The sequence below is a fragment of the Colossoma macropomum genome, unplaced genomic scaffold, assembly GCF_904425465.1.
Source record: "Colossoma macropomum unplaced genomic scaffold, Colossoma_macropomum, whole genome shotgun sequence".
NCBI lineage: Eukaryota > Metazoa > Chordata > Actinopteri > Characiformes > Serrasalmidae > Colossoma > Colossoma macropomum.
Window position 1 is genome coordinate 64,057 of NW_023496001.1, and position 16,375 is coordinate 80,431.

A 16,375-nucleotide genomic window follows, 5' to 3' on the forward strand; every position below is an offset into this window, starting at 1 on the left:
GTCTTGGTCCTGAAGCATTAAGGTTTCCCTTCACTGGAACTAAGGGTTCTAGACCAACCCCTGAAAAACAGCCCCATATCATCATCCCTCCTCCACCAAACTCTACAGCTGGCACAGTGCAGTCAGGCAGGTAACGTTCTCCTGGCACTCTCCAAACCCAGACTCGTCCATCAGACTGACAGATAGAGAAGCTGATTTGTCACTCCACAGAATACGTTTCCACTGCTCCAGAGCGCTTTACTCCATCCAACGCTCGGCATTGTGCTTGGTGATGTAAGGCTTGCAGCTGCTCATCCATGGAAACCCTGCCATGAAGCTCCCAGCACAGTTTCTGTGCTGATGTTGATGCCACAGGAGGTTTGAACTCTGCAGTTATTGATGAGCAGAGCACTGGAGACTTTTATGCAGACATCAGGACTCCTGGTTCCCATAAATCACTGCCGTAAAGAAATTTAAGTCGCTAAATTTCTCTACAATGAACCATTTCACATCAAACTGTTTGCATACGGTGTGTCTTTCTCCTCGTTTTACTCACCATTGCTGTGTTGTCTTATCTTCCCTTAGCTGTGTGCTTACATTCTACATTTGGTTAATAGCCTCATTAACGCTGGCTCTAAGAGTGTGTTCTGAGTCTTGTTTTAAACTGTAGTGATATACATTCAACCAGCACAAACAAAATCAACAATAGTAAATTAAATTCAATCAACTTTTAGTAAGTTTGATTACATCAATGGAACTGCCTTGTACTGCAAGACAGCCATTTAATTGTGTGGAAATCCTTTTGATAATTCACTTACATTCAGAATGATTTTCTAGTTTGAGTGTACAGACGTTCCACCAATGAGAGCCTGACCGTCTATAAAGACTTAACCGTGTCTGCGCCGTTGTTCACCCCCCTCCTTCAGTTCCCCTTTACTGCGTCTTCTGCAATCAACACACCTCTAAAACCTGAATCTGTTTGAATGCGACCCTCCTGAAGTGTCGCGTCCTGATACTTCAACACACAATAACCCGGGGCCTGCAAGGCAGAGTATAAATGTGCCTTTGCTCTGCGGCTGCGACCAAACCCAGAACCTCTCTGACCAAATTTCTAGATGATGCCATGTGTCTCGGTTGAAGCAGCCAATACTAGACCCTGGACGACCTCAGCGTATTTACTGCTGCGATGGTCAAACAAGCTTTTAATACACAAGCCAAACTCTTTTAAGTGGAGAGGAGGAAGAAAACTGGAACACACATCGAAAAAAAGAAATTCCACACTGAATGTCTCAGTATTTTTTCCCCAGGTTCAACCTGCATTCCTTGTTCCTCTGCTTCTTTTTCAACTCACCCTCCCACCCCCTCCCCCTGCCCCTGTATCTATTGCCTTTATTGAGGGACGAGCCAAGGTCAGCTCATCTCCTCTGATTTAGAAAGTAAATTGCTTTTCACCAGGTGCAACAGTTCCCACGGGGCCAGGTTTATGCAGATCTGTGGCAAAACACCCAAAGTTGGCTACAACCCGACCCGATCTGAAGCCTCTAATCTCAATGCCTCACCGTGAGGCTGAGTGGGGGGACCAGCTCAGCGGCCGCAGAGGAAGCAATTCTCATTTACGATTCCTCAGGAAACGATTCAGTGCATGAAATCTCAAATTTCCCCTTTTCAATTTGACTTTCAGTAAAATTCTGAATCATTTTTAAAAACAGTTCAGACACACAATATGAACATGGACAATACGAACATACCGAGCTGTTTTGGGGAATTTTTTAAGCTCAAAAATAGGCTGAGAATTCTACGCCCACAGAAACCCACCCCAGAATATTTCATCCCATTTTAACAATTTCTAAAGAGAAAATATTTAGATTGTTATCAATAAACAAAGGCAGTGTCACTGATGCAATGCCTTACTGTTTTCCCAAAAGTCCACGAGGTGCTTCACACCATTTTGTTTTTATTTAAATACCTGAATAAGTGACCAACGCTGAGCTCTGATATCCATATATTCTACACTCTACACACTGCTGAATTTTACCATAATCGCCTGTACCCTTACATCATCAATGCAGCAGAATTACTGCATGAAGTAATGATGAATCTGTGCATTTTTATATCCTTATCGATCAGTCTTCTGTGAACGTGAATCCTTTAGGGCTGGGCGATACAAACTCAAATTTATAATCTACTTTTTATATCACAATATAAAAACGAATACATTTATAATAGCAACAATACTAACAATTATAATACACCACAATCTTTTTTACTGTTATTACTAGTATTATTATCGCTACTATTGCCTTTAGGTTTATTATTTCTATATCTAATATTATAGCAATTTTATAAGGCCCTAAGTTCAAATAAAACCAACTTAACACTGAGTTTGCAACTGATTCTTCATGAAAACACTACCACACCTTCTCTTACAGCCTCTCCTCGTGTCTGTTTTCACTTCTTCACTCATCCTCATCTTGCAACTTGTGGTTTGTTTATTTATTTATTTATATTATTTCAGTTTCAAACGAGCAACATGCAATTCCAGGCACAGCCGGAAAACACAATGTCTTCACGATGCTTCTGGCAAATGATGACCAATAATACAGTATGTGTGCGAGGCTGTTTAAACACTGTCCTCATTAATGTAGGAGTGACTGTAAATGGTATTCAGCAGTGCAGATTTGACTAAAACACCCTTCGGTTGAGTTTATAATAGTTTTGAAGGCATGTTAATGTTTAATTAGTCTCTCTGTTTGTGGCTATCATGGTATCTGGTCATACTGGTATTCATTCTCATACCCATTTCCCTCTCACCCCAGAATGCATGAGCATTACATTCCCCGTCCCATCCTCAGCTCCACTTCACAGCAGCTCACAGCGTTTCTCTACCTAACAGCAGATATGAAAGGCTTCCATTGGTCCACATGAGATTCATCCCACACAGCTTCCTCAAAGGGATACAGGAGGTAATCAGGCTTCAAAACGATCAACTGGAGTGTCACTCTACTTACGTGGAGCCAAAAGCATCTGGATCTCTATCACAGCAACATCTGGAAGCTAGTCTGCAGCCACATGGCCATCCGGGAGAGAGCCCATATGTCCACAAAACACAACTACGCGAACAAGTGTGGATGCAAAAAAGCCGAAGTGAGGAGGAGAACGAGGAACAATGACAATGAAGTTTTTTGGGTATGAATTAGTTTAAACTGGACTAAACTGCAACATGTAAAAGCTCTGTATCAACAAATGTTTCCCAGTGTTCCTCTTAATTAGTGGATTCAGCTACAAACCGAAGGTCAGCACATGCAATGCAAACCTACAGCTACAAAGACATAAAACTCCTCAGCGCTGAAGTGTAGAGCAGCAGAACTGCATTTTCTGGGCTGATGAAGCTCCACTGAACACCTCTGGGATGATTCTGAATGATGAAGCTCCATCTGATCCCTTTGGGATGAACTGGAGCAGCATTTGTGATCCAGAACTAATCATCCAACATCGGTACCTGACCTCACTTATGATCTTGCGGCTTAATGCAATCAAATCCCAGCAGCATATGTTCCGACATTCAGTGTAAAGCAGAAGAGTTAAGGCTGTTATTTCAGCAAGTAAATATTTAAATATTTAAATATTTGTCTGAATCTAGTGGGACCCGACTATCCTGTGAGAGTTTGGTCTGGTCTGCTCCCCAACTTGAGCCCGACGGCTGACAAAATATCCGGTTTTGGGTCAAACTCCGGTCAATTTTTCACTTTCAACATCAGGCCCTGGTTTATTTTGAATAAGTGAATTTTTTATTGGAAGAAACGGGTCGTTCTCCATCTGGAGTGGGAATTCAGACGGATACATTTTTAGAAATCAATTTCATCCCTAAATGAAATGATCTTAATATGTCCAAGAACATCTCCTATTATCAGATATACAGAAAGGAGCTTAATTCCAGACATATTTTACAGTCACTGGTGTTGTATGAATATGGTGCAACACCAGTGACGGTGACTCCAGTGACATTCCGGTTAAAACTGAGGATTTTGTAAATTGACTCGTTGGCTGATCAGGTGACCTTGCGCAACCATTTAAAATCAGTAATAAAAATGATTTTTGGCATCATTATCACAAATTTTTTAATTACCCAGCCATTAAAGCACACAACACCGGTGACACATAGAAGTTGTGTTGCCTGATAAACAAAATTATTAATAAATTAATGAAATACAGTGAGCAAGTGTGACTCGCCTTTTTTTAAGCCCTGAAACCTTTTTTTCCGCTCCACATGGAGAATGACCCAAATATGCCTACATAATTTTTACACTCTAACATTTTCTCTTTCTAGTTTGGTTACAGTTTATAGTTTATAGCTCCAGAGTTTGAGCTCTGTGCCCTGAATGGAACAACTGCTGAAGTTCAACAGTATGTCGGTCACATGTTCCCTTTGCTTGTTAAGGTTGCCAAACGTGTTGTTAAGCATTTCTGCAGTAGCAGCTGTAGCAAGAGCAGCTTTAGCGCAGTGGAGCTAACAGATGATCAGAAGAGGGTGGACATTCCAGACACAAATCAGAAATTCCCCAAATACACACTGATGATCAGTATGTACAGTGTATTGCAGACGCGCAGTTTATCCCAAAAAAAGCATTTTTTGTTAATCAACTGGAGCTCTTAATGACAAAGAAGAGCCCAGTGAACCGCTGATCGGTCATCTTCGTTAGTTTGTGAAAGTACCAATCAGGACTGACTGAGTCAAATTCAGGCACCATTTTCATACTCGTACAGACGCTTAATTCAGAGGTCATCTCTCAATTACCTGTCAGGCTCAAGTTCAAATCTCCCGTTCAGGTTTCTCTCCATCTCCCAACCTTTATGGATTCTGTCTGGCATTTAGCCCAGTTTTATCCTTATCTCTACCTTTCAGATCCAAATTTTAGGTCTGAAAAACTGCCAACTGCTTAATTATTTTGGAGAAGCATTGAACAAACAGGTGTCTGAATACTTTTGGACATATGTGTTGGGTCTAGGTTTCTCAGAGCTTAGAGCTAGAGCATGAACCACATAGAACGGGAATGCCTATGGACACATGCCGCATCTGGGACAGCCTCTCAAGGTAAACAGCGCTGAGGGAGCCATCTGCCAGGGACACGGGGGCGGGGGGGGCGCAGGCCGACACAAGCATATGGAAAAGCAGATTTTTCCTCTCCCTGCAGCACTTGAAGCAGGCAAATGTCAGCACGCAGCGCGGCCAGGCTCAGCTCCACCACCTGGCTCTCTGCGCTCAGCCACCGAGTGCTAGCAGCAGAAGCGCTGCGGATAACGTCCGCAGAGGAGGAACGATGGCGGAGCAAAAGGCTCTTTTACGTTCCTGAACGTCTTCTGCAGTGCGGTCACCAACGCCGACCCTGGAGACCCTCCTTCCTGCAGAGTTTAGACCCAAAGTGACACCAATAGGCATGGAATAGTAAGGATGCAATCATGAGGGAACTGTGGGTAGATGCACAAATACATATGTACATATCTCTAAATGTTGGTTCTGACGAAGATGACAAATTTAGAAATTAGGACGACACCTACCTGGATTGGCCATTTGAAGAAATTAGACATGCCATAATATCGGTACCTGCTAATAACTGCTGAAAAGGAAAAATACTGAGCACCGGCCTGATGTTTCGATGTTTAATTGAACCAATATTTATTACTATTATAGCTGATATGTATTTATTGCTCTCTGGAGGAGCAGAATGTTTATGTGATTCAGAGTTACTGTAATAAAATGGCTGCATTTCATTTTGCTAGATTTTTAACCCTCTACAAGTACATGTTTCATTTCTCTGTAATGATGATCTTGGCAGATTTAGTCGTGATCAAAATAAAACTGTTGGACCATTTTCAACTGTTTAAAAAAAAAAAATTGTATTGTATTTTTTATCCTCTACTACCGTGTAGAGTTTCTCGTGTTTCACTCAGAACTCGACTGTATGCACCTAAATAATCGGTCTGACTTGTGTTGAAGTCTGGGACACTGCAGGAAGGTTGGCCACCCTGGATCTGCAGTGAAAAATACACTCGGTGGAAATCAGAGCCCAGAGAAGACAGACATTCCAGCAGGCTTTCAGTATCGACTCACTGAACAAGCTCACAGCCCGAGAATATCCTGATCTGAAGGACGGCTCGTCACGCTGAGCAGAGCAGGCAGTCATGAGGAAGGACGAGCGACACCAAATGTCTTACTAATTCGTTAATTTGTTATAACCATGGGGCATGAAAAACCATGCTCCTCTGCCATCTGAGGCCAACGTCTTCATTTCACTCACACACACACACACACACACACACACACACACACACACACACACACAGCTCCTCAGTCCACGCTGGCCACAGTTTGCCCTACATAGCAAAGAAGAATCACCATGAGGCATAAAATCAACAGTGACAACAGCCATCATTCCTATACATACGACTCTGAACCTCTGCTGTTGTAGAAAAACGAGTTTGATTTTCTAGTAATATGTAAATTAGGGGTGGTGATATGGCAAAAATGTTATATCATGACATTTCAAGATTTCTACATCAGTTTACTGCCTCTTTTAAATCAATACAGCCTGGATTTCTTGCCGCTTGTATTTTGACATGATATAGCTCTACTGAACACTTAATATAACAATATTTTATCATTATTGTGATACATTATGGCACAGTATGCTTTTCCAACCATTGGGTGGGTGATATGGTAAACATATTATATTCAATATATAAAACTTTATGATAAATGACTTGCATCACAATTGTGTGTTTTTCTGAGATACAGTAAGTTGCAGGTCAAAATAGAACCTTTAATGCCCCACACACACACACACACACACACACACACACAGACACACAGACACACAGACACACACACACACAGCCGCACACACACACACACAGCCGCACACACACACACACACACACACAGCCGCACACACACACACACACACACACTGGAGCTGCTCTACAGGAGTTCTTTTGAGAGTGTTTTGACGCATAATATACACACTTGGTTGGGTATCTTTGGGGCTAAGAATGAGACCAGGCTGTGTAGGGTTGTGAATATGGCTGAGCCCCAAACACAGTTATACAATATGTATTTGTGCAGTAGGAAGAAAGCCTGACACACTGTGAGGGATCCTACTCATCCTCTGTTAGTCAAATTCCCTCCTGGAAAGCGTTACAGCTCAGCTTGGACCACATACCACTTTCCAAAACTCAAAAGTTTTCAAAGTTCAAAAAAGTTAAGAGAGAAAATGTGCCTCCTAACAGCCACCTGGAAGACCTGGTAGACCCCAAAACTGCCCCCATCAGATAAACAGCACTTAAAGCTTTCATCTCTGAGAGAGAGGAGAAAATCAAGCTGATCAGATCTGAAAACATCCACAGGTGTTTCTGTCCATCCTTCCACTGTGAGAAGACGACTCAGCGCTGTGGGTCTGAAAGGATGTGTAGCTGATCAAGAAGAACCTCACTGAGAAAAGGAGACGGACACATCAAACAAAGAAGCTGAACGATGGACTGACCACCCCAGAGTCCAGACCTCAACACCACTGAATGTGTTTCTAAGACTGAACTTTGGAGGTGTTTCTGCAGATTCCTTTGGAAAATGTTGGAAACGTCACATATTGAAAAATACATATTTAGGTTTTAAAGCTTCTGTGTGATTTTCTGTCAAATAAATGTTTTCTGTTCTGTTTCTGATGCTGAAAAGCAGCTTGTACTCGACAGTCATTCTGACTGGAAATGGCATAAATAAAAGGGGTTCTCTGACTTTTGCACAGTGCTGTAAGGAAAGAGCTGCTCTTCAGATAAAAGCCTGTACTTTTATTGGGGAACATCAACAGTAGTTTACTGTCACTGCTGTGTCCACATTAAATAACACAGCTTTAAATAACACAGTTTTAATCTGATGAAGCTCTACTGAACATCTCAAAGCTAAACGTTTCCACTCCAGTCGTGTAAATCATCGCCCACTCTAAAGGATAACGAACCTGTTTCCTCACCCTGCTGCGATATGAAATATGAAACAGCATTTCTGAAGAATCAGTTGCATGTATGGAAAATCAATAGCTAAAAATAATGAGTAAAATGTTTTGGGAGCCGGCCCTGATGCCTATTGAGGGCAGGAGGGCGAAACACATTTTAATTTCCTCAAACAAAGCCTCGCCAGCTGTGTTTCAAACCCAAGCCTGGCTCCCTGAGGTCAAGTCTCCTCACAGCGGGGCTCAGGTACTTGAGCTGAAGGCCTTGTTGGTGAGAGAGGACAGTTAATAGATTTTCTTTATTCTCCGTCGCTGCTGTTGTACAAAACTATTATGGATTCGGAAAAATTCTTGCTGGGGCTCTTTTGTGTCGAAGGGTCTATGGGAAAAAGATAATACAACAGCAGCTTCCCCAAAAAAAAGAAAAAAAAAAAAGTCTGGCCTTCGAACAGAAATGCAATTTCACCAGCTCCCCTTGTGCTGGCAAGCAGGCTATTTCACAGCAACAATGGCTGCCCATCTCTTTTTATCTAGGCATGCAGGAATAATGTCCAGGGAAGAATGGTGGCAGGTAATTTAAAGAAGCGGACGGGATGGATGCAGCCTGGAGGTGGCCAGGCCAGTTTGGCCCTGTCTGGTCCAACACCACCGGCCTGACCACCAGCCAGTGCGTGGTCTTCACCGGAGGGGTTAAATAAATAAATAAATAAATAAATAAATAAATAGCTAGATCACGAAAGCTCCATTTCACCGTTTAGCTGCTGATCTGGATCTCTGGACGCCGGCACTGTTTTTGGAAGGTTAGAACCATGTAAAAAAATATTAAATAAAGCAAACGGTCACTTTCTGGGCAAAATGCTTTCAAACATAAACATTCATCTTTACTAAAACTTGAAGTACTGTTCCTGTCTGTATTGAACAGTTAAAAATAGTTGGCACCAAAATCGAACCGTAGTGAAATGCGGTGGATCCCAGAGGAAGCCTGTGTTTGCTTTCACCCACCTAGAGCTGGTCATGTCGTGTGATTGGAGGGGACAGAACTAGCATGTGGAATTGGACACGTCTAATTTGGGGAGAAAACTGGGAAAAAAAATCATTATGAGGCCAGAGATTGACACCCTTAGTCATCAACGAATAGGAGCCAGAAAGCACCAAGTCACATGACTATTTATATGATGCTAATTGGTGACAATTCACTTTTCTTCATTCTTGACAACAATAGGGTTTTTAAAGTCAACAATTCCTTTGATATTAGGGCTCCTAAACATTTATAAACCTGAGGAAAATCTGGAATAAGTAAGTTTTAAATCAAACTTTCCTGTCATTAAAGAAAGGAAAGCTATTAACACAATGGCTATTTTAATGACTGTCTATAAATATGGCCAATAATCCAAATTCAAACTATGGGTGCAGTAACTAACCCTAACCCTAGACTTTTAAAGCGTTTCCAATTCCAGTGTCTTTACAGGCAAATTTTGGCTGATTATTATTAGCTTTTACTTCTTTTTAAAGCAATAATCTTTTGACCTAAAGGCTCGTTACGGTGAGGACACTTCAGCTAGCTATTAACGGCCACGTCAGGTTCTGCATTCTTTTATCGATGTGTAAATCCCGTTCCAGTGTTGGGGAGTAGATACACGTGGTGAATTTACTAGTTGAGCTACTTTTTTCAGTAATGCAGCCACTTTCAAAATAACGTAGTTTTATTTTTATATCTTAACCTTTTTAAAATTATGCATAAATTGTTTAAAAAAAAAAATCTTTCAAAAGGCATTTTCACTACGAAGTGACGAATAAACTGATGAACTGCTTTCACAGCTAAACTGCATCAGATTCAGACCCCAGTGCGCCTGTGATGTCTGAAACAACTCAGCATGAATGAGAACCAAGGAGAACATTCACAATTTAAGGACATTCATTCAAGGCTTTCATTCACTGCATCTTCAACAGGTGAGGAACGCAGTTACACTTCCTGGCCTGTGCTGGGTTTTCCCGTGTGGTGACGGCAGTGTGAGTGTTTTCCTCACTCTCTGAAAGGGAAGAGGCTTTGTCTGTGTCTGTGTCTGTGTGTGTGTGTGTGTGTGTGTGTGTGTGGGGGGGGGGTATAGGGTGTCTCTGGTCGAGGGGGAGGGGTTTGAGGGTTTATTTCCACGCAGCTGCTGCTGTTCTTTCGGGAACTTGCGCAGGGAGAGCTGCGCTTAACACCCGAGACCTCTAACGAACCAAACCGAGCGGCAGCAGCGTGACAGCAGCTTAACACTGGAAATGTGGTCAGCTGAGCTTAACTAGGCCAAGTCTTTAAAAGGGGCCTTAAAGGAACAGTTTAATGGGAAAAGTCTACATAATTTGCTTTCATCCCAAATGTACTCAAATCAGCCGAGAGGTGTCTGATCTTTGGTTTTGTACTGGAGCTGTGAGGCTAATGGAGCTAACAAGGAGGCTTATCTATAGCAATTAGCTTCACAAAATCATCCCCCTTGTGGAGAAGTTAAAGTGAGAAATTCACCAATCTTTCAAAATTTCTGTATGACCGAATCTTTAAAATGTAAACAAAGTCATTCAGAGAGGTCTGGTGTGAAACTTACCTGTAGGGAAAATCACCAACTCGGATTTCTTTAAAACCACTTTATTCCCAAACCACTAGTGAACCTACAGCCATCTTGTGAGTTTTTACATGTAAATCCGACATAAAGCAAACTACAAAAACATGGTAAAAAGTTTCAGGCATGATGTAAAATATTCCAACCATTTCTTGGAATATGTTTTGGAGACTGGGAGCTTTTAGAGGCATTAAACTCGTCAGACGTCTGGTTCCTATTACCACCACATGAACAATTCTAACATGGAAAGTTTCTCTAGAACTGAGCAGTTTTTATCAAACCACACTGAACAACTTTGTTCACATCTTAACCATTTAACTGTGCATAAATTTAGAAAATTTACGGTAGTTTCCCTTTGAGCAATCTTAAATAAACATGCTTCTGTGACACTGTATGATATCAATACTATCAAATTTTCAGCATCGAGGAAAAAAAGCAGAGAACACATTTAAAAGTAAATCACACAGAAGCATCAACAAGAAATATAATATTTATCTTCGCAGTTTTTAGTGTGTCCACCTTTCTTTATTACAGCCTTCCTTCTTTTCGGAAGTTCTGCATTTAGTTTTTTCAAAGAAATTTGCAAGATGTTTTTCCACACCTCCAAAGTTCAGATTCAGAAGTTGGTTGCATTTTCTGCTTCTCATGATTTGAGTAATCCCAAACAGTTGAGGACTGAACTGGACCGGACTCTGGACTCTGGACCGGCCTGTTCATCATTCTGAAAACATTAGCAGCTCTTTTTTTTCCCAATTTTCTCCCCAGTTTAGTCATATCCAGTTCCACCCACTAGTTCTGTCTCCCCCGGTCACATGACACCTAGAGCTCTACACAGTCTTCCCCAGAGTCCTGAGAAGCTCCACCATCGTCATAAACTGCCGCTAACGCAGCATCACTGTACAGCTGTACATCAGCTAACAGACACCGCCCTGCCCACCCAGAGAGAGCGAGTAGCATCACAGATCGACCTTGTGATCTTCTGATTACGGTTCAGCACTACCTACCTTCTCAGACTCAGTGTCTTCTCACAGTGGAAGGATGGACAGAAACAGCTGTGGATGTTTTCAGATCTGAAGCAGCTTGATTTTCTCCTCTCTCTCAAAGATGGAGGCTTTAAGGGCTGTTTGTGGGATGGTTCTGATGGTCTGCAAGGTCCTACACTGTTGTTAAGAGTCCCATTTTCCCTATTAATAACTTTCTGTAGTCAAAAACTTTCCTCTTCATAAAGCAAGTGGACTATTTTACACCTAATCTCCTGCGCACTACTTCCTGAAAAGTACTTAATGGTGGTTTTGGATGGAAATTAAAAATGAAAGATATTCTTTGACTTTTGCACAGTATTTTCCTCATGGGCCCTTTCGCAGAACAGATGCTTTTTCAAATAAGTGTTTGTCACTTTCTCCTACAAAGGGTCACATATTCGACCTGGATGTGGTGCACAAGAAGAATGTCAAACCAAAAAAGTGGGTTCAGCAGAGCCGCACACAAAGGCCAGCCAAAGAAATTTTGGGCAGTAACTGTGTCCTGTGTCTGCACATTGAAATCCATGCAGTTGTAGAGTTCTTTTATATAAAGGTCCCAATCAGGACCCTTTGGGAAATTTTCTTTTCTTTTGCTATAGGGATGAGATTTTTGATTTTCTCTCTCTCTCCGTTTAGTCTTTCAATGCATGGCCTTCGAAGTATATTACAAGGACAAATACAAACCAGAGAGAAACAACAAAGTCTTCGCTTCAATGGCTTTTAAAACTGAGCCATATAAAGCAAACGATGGATAGAATATTAATGCGCTTAAACTCGTATTAAAAGCTCAAATTCCCCGTTCAGGGTCATTTTCAGAGGGGAGGGGGGGAAGGAACCACAATCACATGCTCCGTTTTTGAACTCAGCGTTTCTACAGAAGAGATTTCTAAGCAGAACCGCACAAAGCTGGTGTCTTTTCAGTGAATTTAATCAAAAACGTGAATAAAGTGAATCAGGCTAACATGATCAACCTGCCAGCATGTCAGCAGCGGAATATGACTGAGTGCTTTGGCTGGTGCAGCTTAATTAATGCTCTGTCCCCTACATTCATTACCTCTACACAGCCACATTCTCCTTTTTCAGCTATTAGCAGCCTGCACTAATAGAAACAGGCACTGTTAGACGCAGCACAAATATGCACACACACACACACACACCCACACCACAGTCGACCGAATGAGTCATAATGAGCCAATTCAAAAGAAGTTCTGAAGAGGAATATCAAGCCGATATCAATATAATTCAAGTACCGAGGAACTACACCAGTGCGAGAAATACTTGCATGATACAAATGCGTTACGGTATTGAAGGTAAACGCATATGTAGACGTCACGTGACGAACCCATTCTAGCACCTTTATTCAACATAAACGGCAGCGGTTTAATACGAATCCTTCAGCTGATCCGAGGTCTTGCCCCCTCTACTGGATTAAAGCACTGATATTTCTCAAGCATTTCATCTCCACGGTGCACAAAATCAGCAGCCATTAAGCATGAAAAGCCCTCGAAATGCCCAGTCCCATTTCTTATTTTTAGCCCTACCCCTTGTTTTCGAGTGTTGCCCCTTGGAACAGAGTTACAGGGTAGTGGCTGAAATCCTCCCTCTGAAATGGGACCCTCAAATAAAAAGAGCATCACTTCATTAACAGCTACCAGCGCTGCTCTGTAGGCGACCCTGCCAGTCTGCAGTGACAGCAGAGGAGGGTAAAGTTCAGCTCCTCACTGCTGGGCTTTAGTCACATTTAGGGAATCATACAATCTTCAAAGAACGAGGGCAATTATTTATTAACATACACCCCAAATTCTTCAGTGATATGCAGCTGAAGTCAGATATTCACCAGCTTCTTTCAAATTTTCCTGTTCCACCTTAAATGGAGCTGCAGTTACATTCTAGAGCTTCAGGCATCAGAACGGCTGGACTATTTAAGGTGGAATGGGAAATTTAGCCTTTAGCACTACTAGAGATTTATACGCTTGTTATGAAAAAAGGACCATAATACACTGAAACTACATTAAACTATTATAATATAATGGTTATCAAAATTTCAAACAGAGAAAATTCTCACATTGTGTGTTTCTCTGGTTTCTCATCTCACTGGTTTTTCTTTTTTCTCATATCTCTCTGTTTGGAGTCTCTGAAAACCCTCCGGTTGGAGGGTCATGTAGCCCAACACTTCGCCCTCCCCCTCTATCTCAACAAGAATCAGGACACCCTACCCCAGACGAGAACACGCAGCATGGAGGGGTGGGGCTAAATGGTAGGGGTGGGGGTGAAACGGGATTGGGACTTAAACCAAAATATGTATTTGTAAGGGCTTTGAATTATGAGGCGTTGAATTTGAAGGCATCAGCTTTTGAATGTAAATTTGTTAAAGTGTAAATATAAAAATGTATAACTTATAATAATTTGGGGTTCTTAGTGCATTCGGTTCCATTTTACCTACAATCATAACTGCAGCTGTGTAACAGTTTGTGAACATAAAACTAAAGGCAGATTTTTCCAGATCATTGTGATGAGTTCATTCGGATTAACTCGCACAAGTTCGCCTCTCATTTCCTTTTGTGCAACGTTTGACGCCGACAACTATGGTCACTTCCAGGTGGTGACAGACTGACACTGGCGCTGGTAATTACATAAAAACAATGGAGATGTACAGTAGCGTCAGCAAGTAACAGAACTGCATGCAAGTAATATTTTCTCAGAATCTTTCCTCCTGATTAAAATACTCACTAGCACACTTTCAGGGTCAAACTCTCTGCCAGCAACAGCAGTCAGGTGTGTTAGAAAGTGCAACTTGTAGAGCACTCAGCCACCAGAAGGTGCCCTGTGAGTCATTCAAGTGTTTTGACAATAAAAACTCCGATCAACAGGCCATCAGCGTGACCTCATTTCATGAGTAAAGATGAATTACCTGAGGCTGACTTCACAGAGTGCTTTTGTAGAAAGTCTAGAGTTTGAGCCAGAGCTTTTTTATTGCAGTGGGTGGAGAGTTCTTCATTACATTCAAAGCACCTACAGAGAGAGAAGAGACGAATTCATCACAAAACACTAGAGAAGACACAGCATCGGTTTCTCTCCTTACGAGACCAATACAGATACTGAAATCTCAAATATCGATGGATAGTGACACAGATCCACTATTTGAAAACAAAACAGAACGATTAAGCTGTAAAACGAGCTGTTTTTAATTGAAGGACTTCACTTAAGATGAGTATCTAAAAGCTTTCATACTGAGAAGACTCCAGTATTTTCTGTACAATTTTCCAGTACAATTTCTGTATATTTTCCAGTACAACATTGTTTCTCCACTCTGGTCCTTGAGACCCACCACCCTGGACACACATCACACCTACAGGAGCTTTTACGTTCATCCTAAATCCATAGGCATTAATTTAGAGTTGGTCCCCATTTGCAGCTCTAACAACTTCCACTCTTCTGGGAATCTTCCTACAAGATTTTGGAGAGTCTGTGGGAATTTGTGTCCATTCATCCAGAAGAGCATTTGTGAGATCAGACACTGATGCTGGACGCGAAGGTCTGGCTCACAATCTCTGTTCTAGTCCATCCCAAAGGTGTTGGATGGGGTTGAGGTCAGGGCTCTGTGAGGACCAGTTAAGTTCTTCCACACCAAACTCCCCCAGTCAGGCCTTTATGGAGCAGCTTTGTGCACTGGGGTTCAGTCATGCTGGAACAGGAAAGGTTCTTCCCCAAACTGTTCCACAAAGTTGAAAGTGTACAGTTGTCCAAAATGTCTTGTTCTGCTGAAGCATTAAGATTCCCCTTCACTGGAACTAAGGGTTCTAGACCAACCCCTGAAAAACAGCCCCATATCATCATCCCTCCTCCACCAAACTCTACAGCCGGCACAGTGCAGTCAGGCAGGTAACATTCTCCTGGCATTCACCAAACCCAGACTCGTCCATCAGACTGACAGACAGAGAAGCGTGATTGGTCAATCCACAGAATACGTTTCCATTGCTCCAGAGTCCAGTGGCGGAGCTTTAGACCACTCCATCCGACACCTGGCATTGTGCATGTTGATCTTAGGCTTGTGTGCAGCTGGAAACCCATTTCACGAAGCTCCTAATGTGCAGTTCTTGTGCTGATGTTGCTTCCAGAGTCAGTTTGGAGCTCTTCAGTGATTCAACAGAGGACAGGCACTGTGCTCTTCAGCACTCGGCAGCCCACTCTGTGAGTTTGGGTGGTCTAACACGTCGTGGCTGAGCTGTTGTTGCTCCTAGACGCCTCCATTTCACAGTAACAGCATTTACAGTTGACAGGAGCAGATCTAGCAGGACAGACATTCTACAGACTGACTCGTGGCAGAGGAGGCATGCTATAACAGAGCCATGTTTAAAGTCACTGAGCTCTTCAGTGAGACCCTCTACTGCCAGTGTTTGTCTATGGAGACTCCAAGGCTATGAGTTTAATTTTATCCACCTGTGAGTGATGGGTGTGGCCGAAATACCTGAACTCAACGATTAGGAGGTGTGTTGTAATACTTTTGTCCATGTAGTGTGTGTGTGTGTGTGTGTGTGTGTGTGTGTGTGTAGATTGACTGCTTTTAGACTCGTATACAGGTTGCAAGTTCTCCACAACAGGGCAAACACGTGAGGTCATATGTGTATATTAAGTACTTTATAATGGCCCTGAATGAGCACCAGCCTTGTTTATAATAATAATAATAAAAAAACTCAGAGCTCTTAAGGAGACACACACAGAAGATTCAGGAGTTTCTGTTGCAGAGATAAAAGAAGATCTGTAGACTGTGTTTGGT

At 42.2% G+C, this 16,375-nt stretch overlaps 1 protein-coding gene across 3 annotated transcripts in view; it reads right to left on the reverse strand.

Annotated features, from left to right (window-relative positions):
* Positions 1-16,375, reverse strand: part of usp45 (ubiquitin specific peptidase 45) — a 78,762-nt gene that overhangs the window by 54,813 nt on the left and 7,574 nt on the right. For all 3 annotated transcript variants that reach the window (XM_036564458.1, XM_036564457.1, XM_036564459.1), the window contains exon 5: positions 14,510-14,610. In XM_036564458.1, coding sequence (XP_036420351.1) covers positions 14,510-14,610 — 101 coding nt within the window. The remainder of the gene's footprint in view (positions 1-14,509; positions 14,611-16,375) is intronic.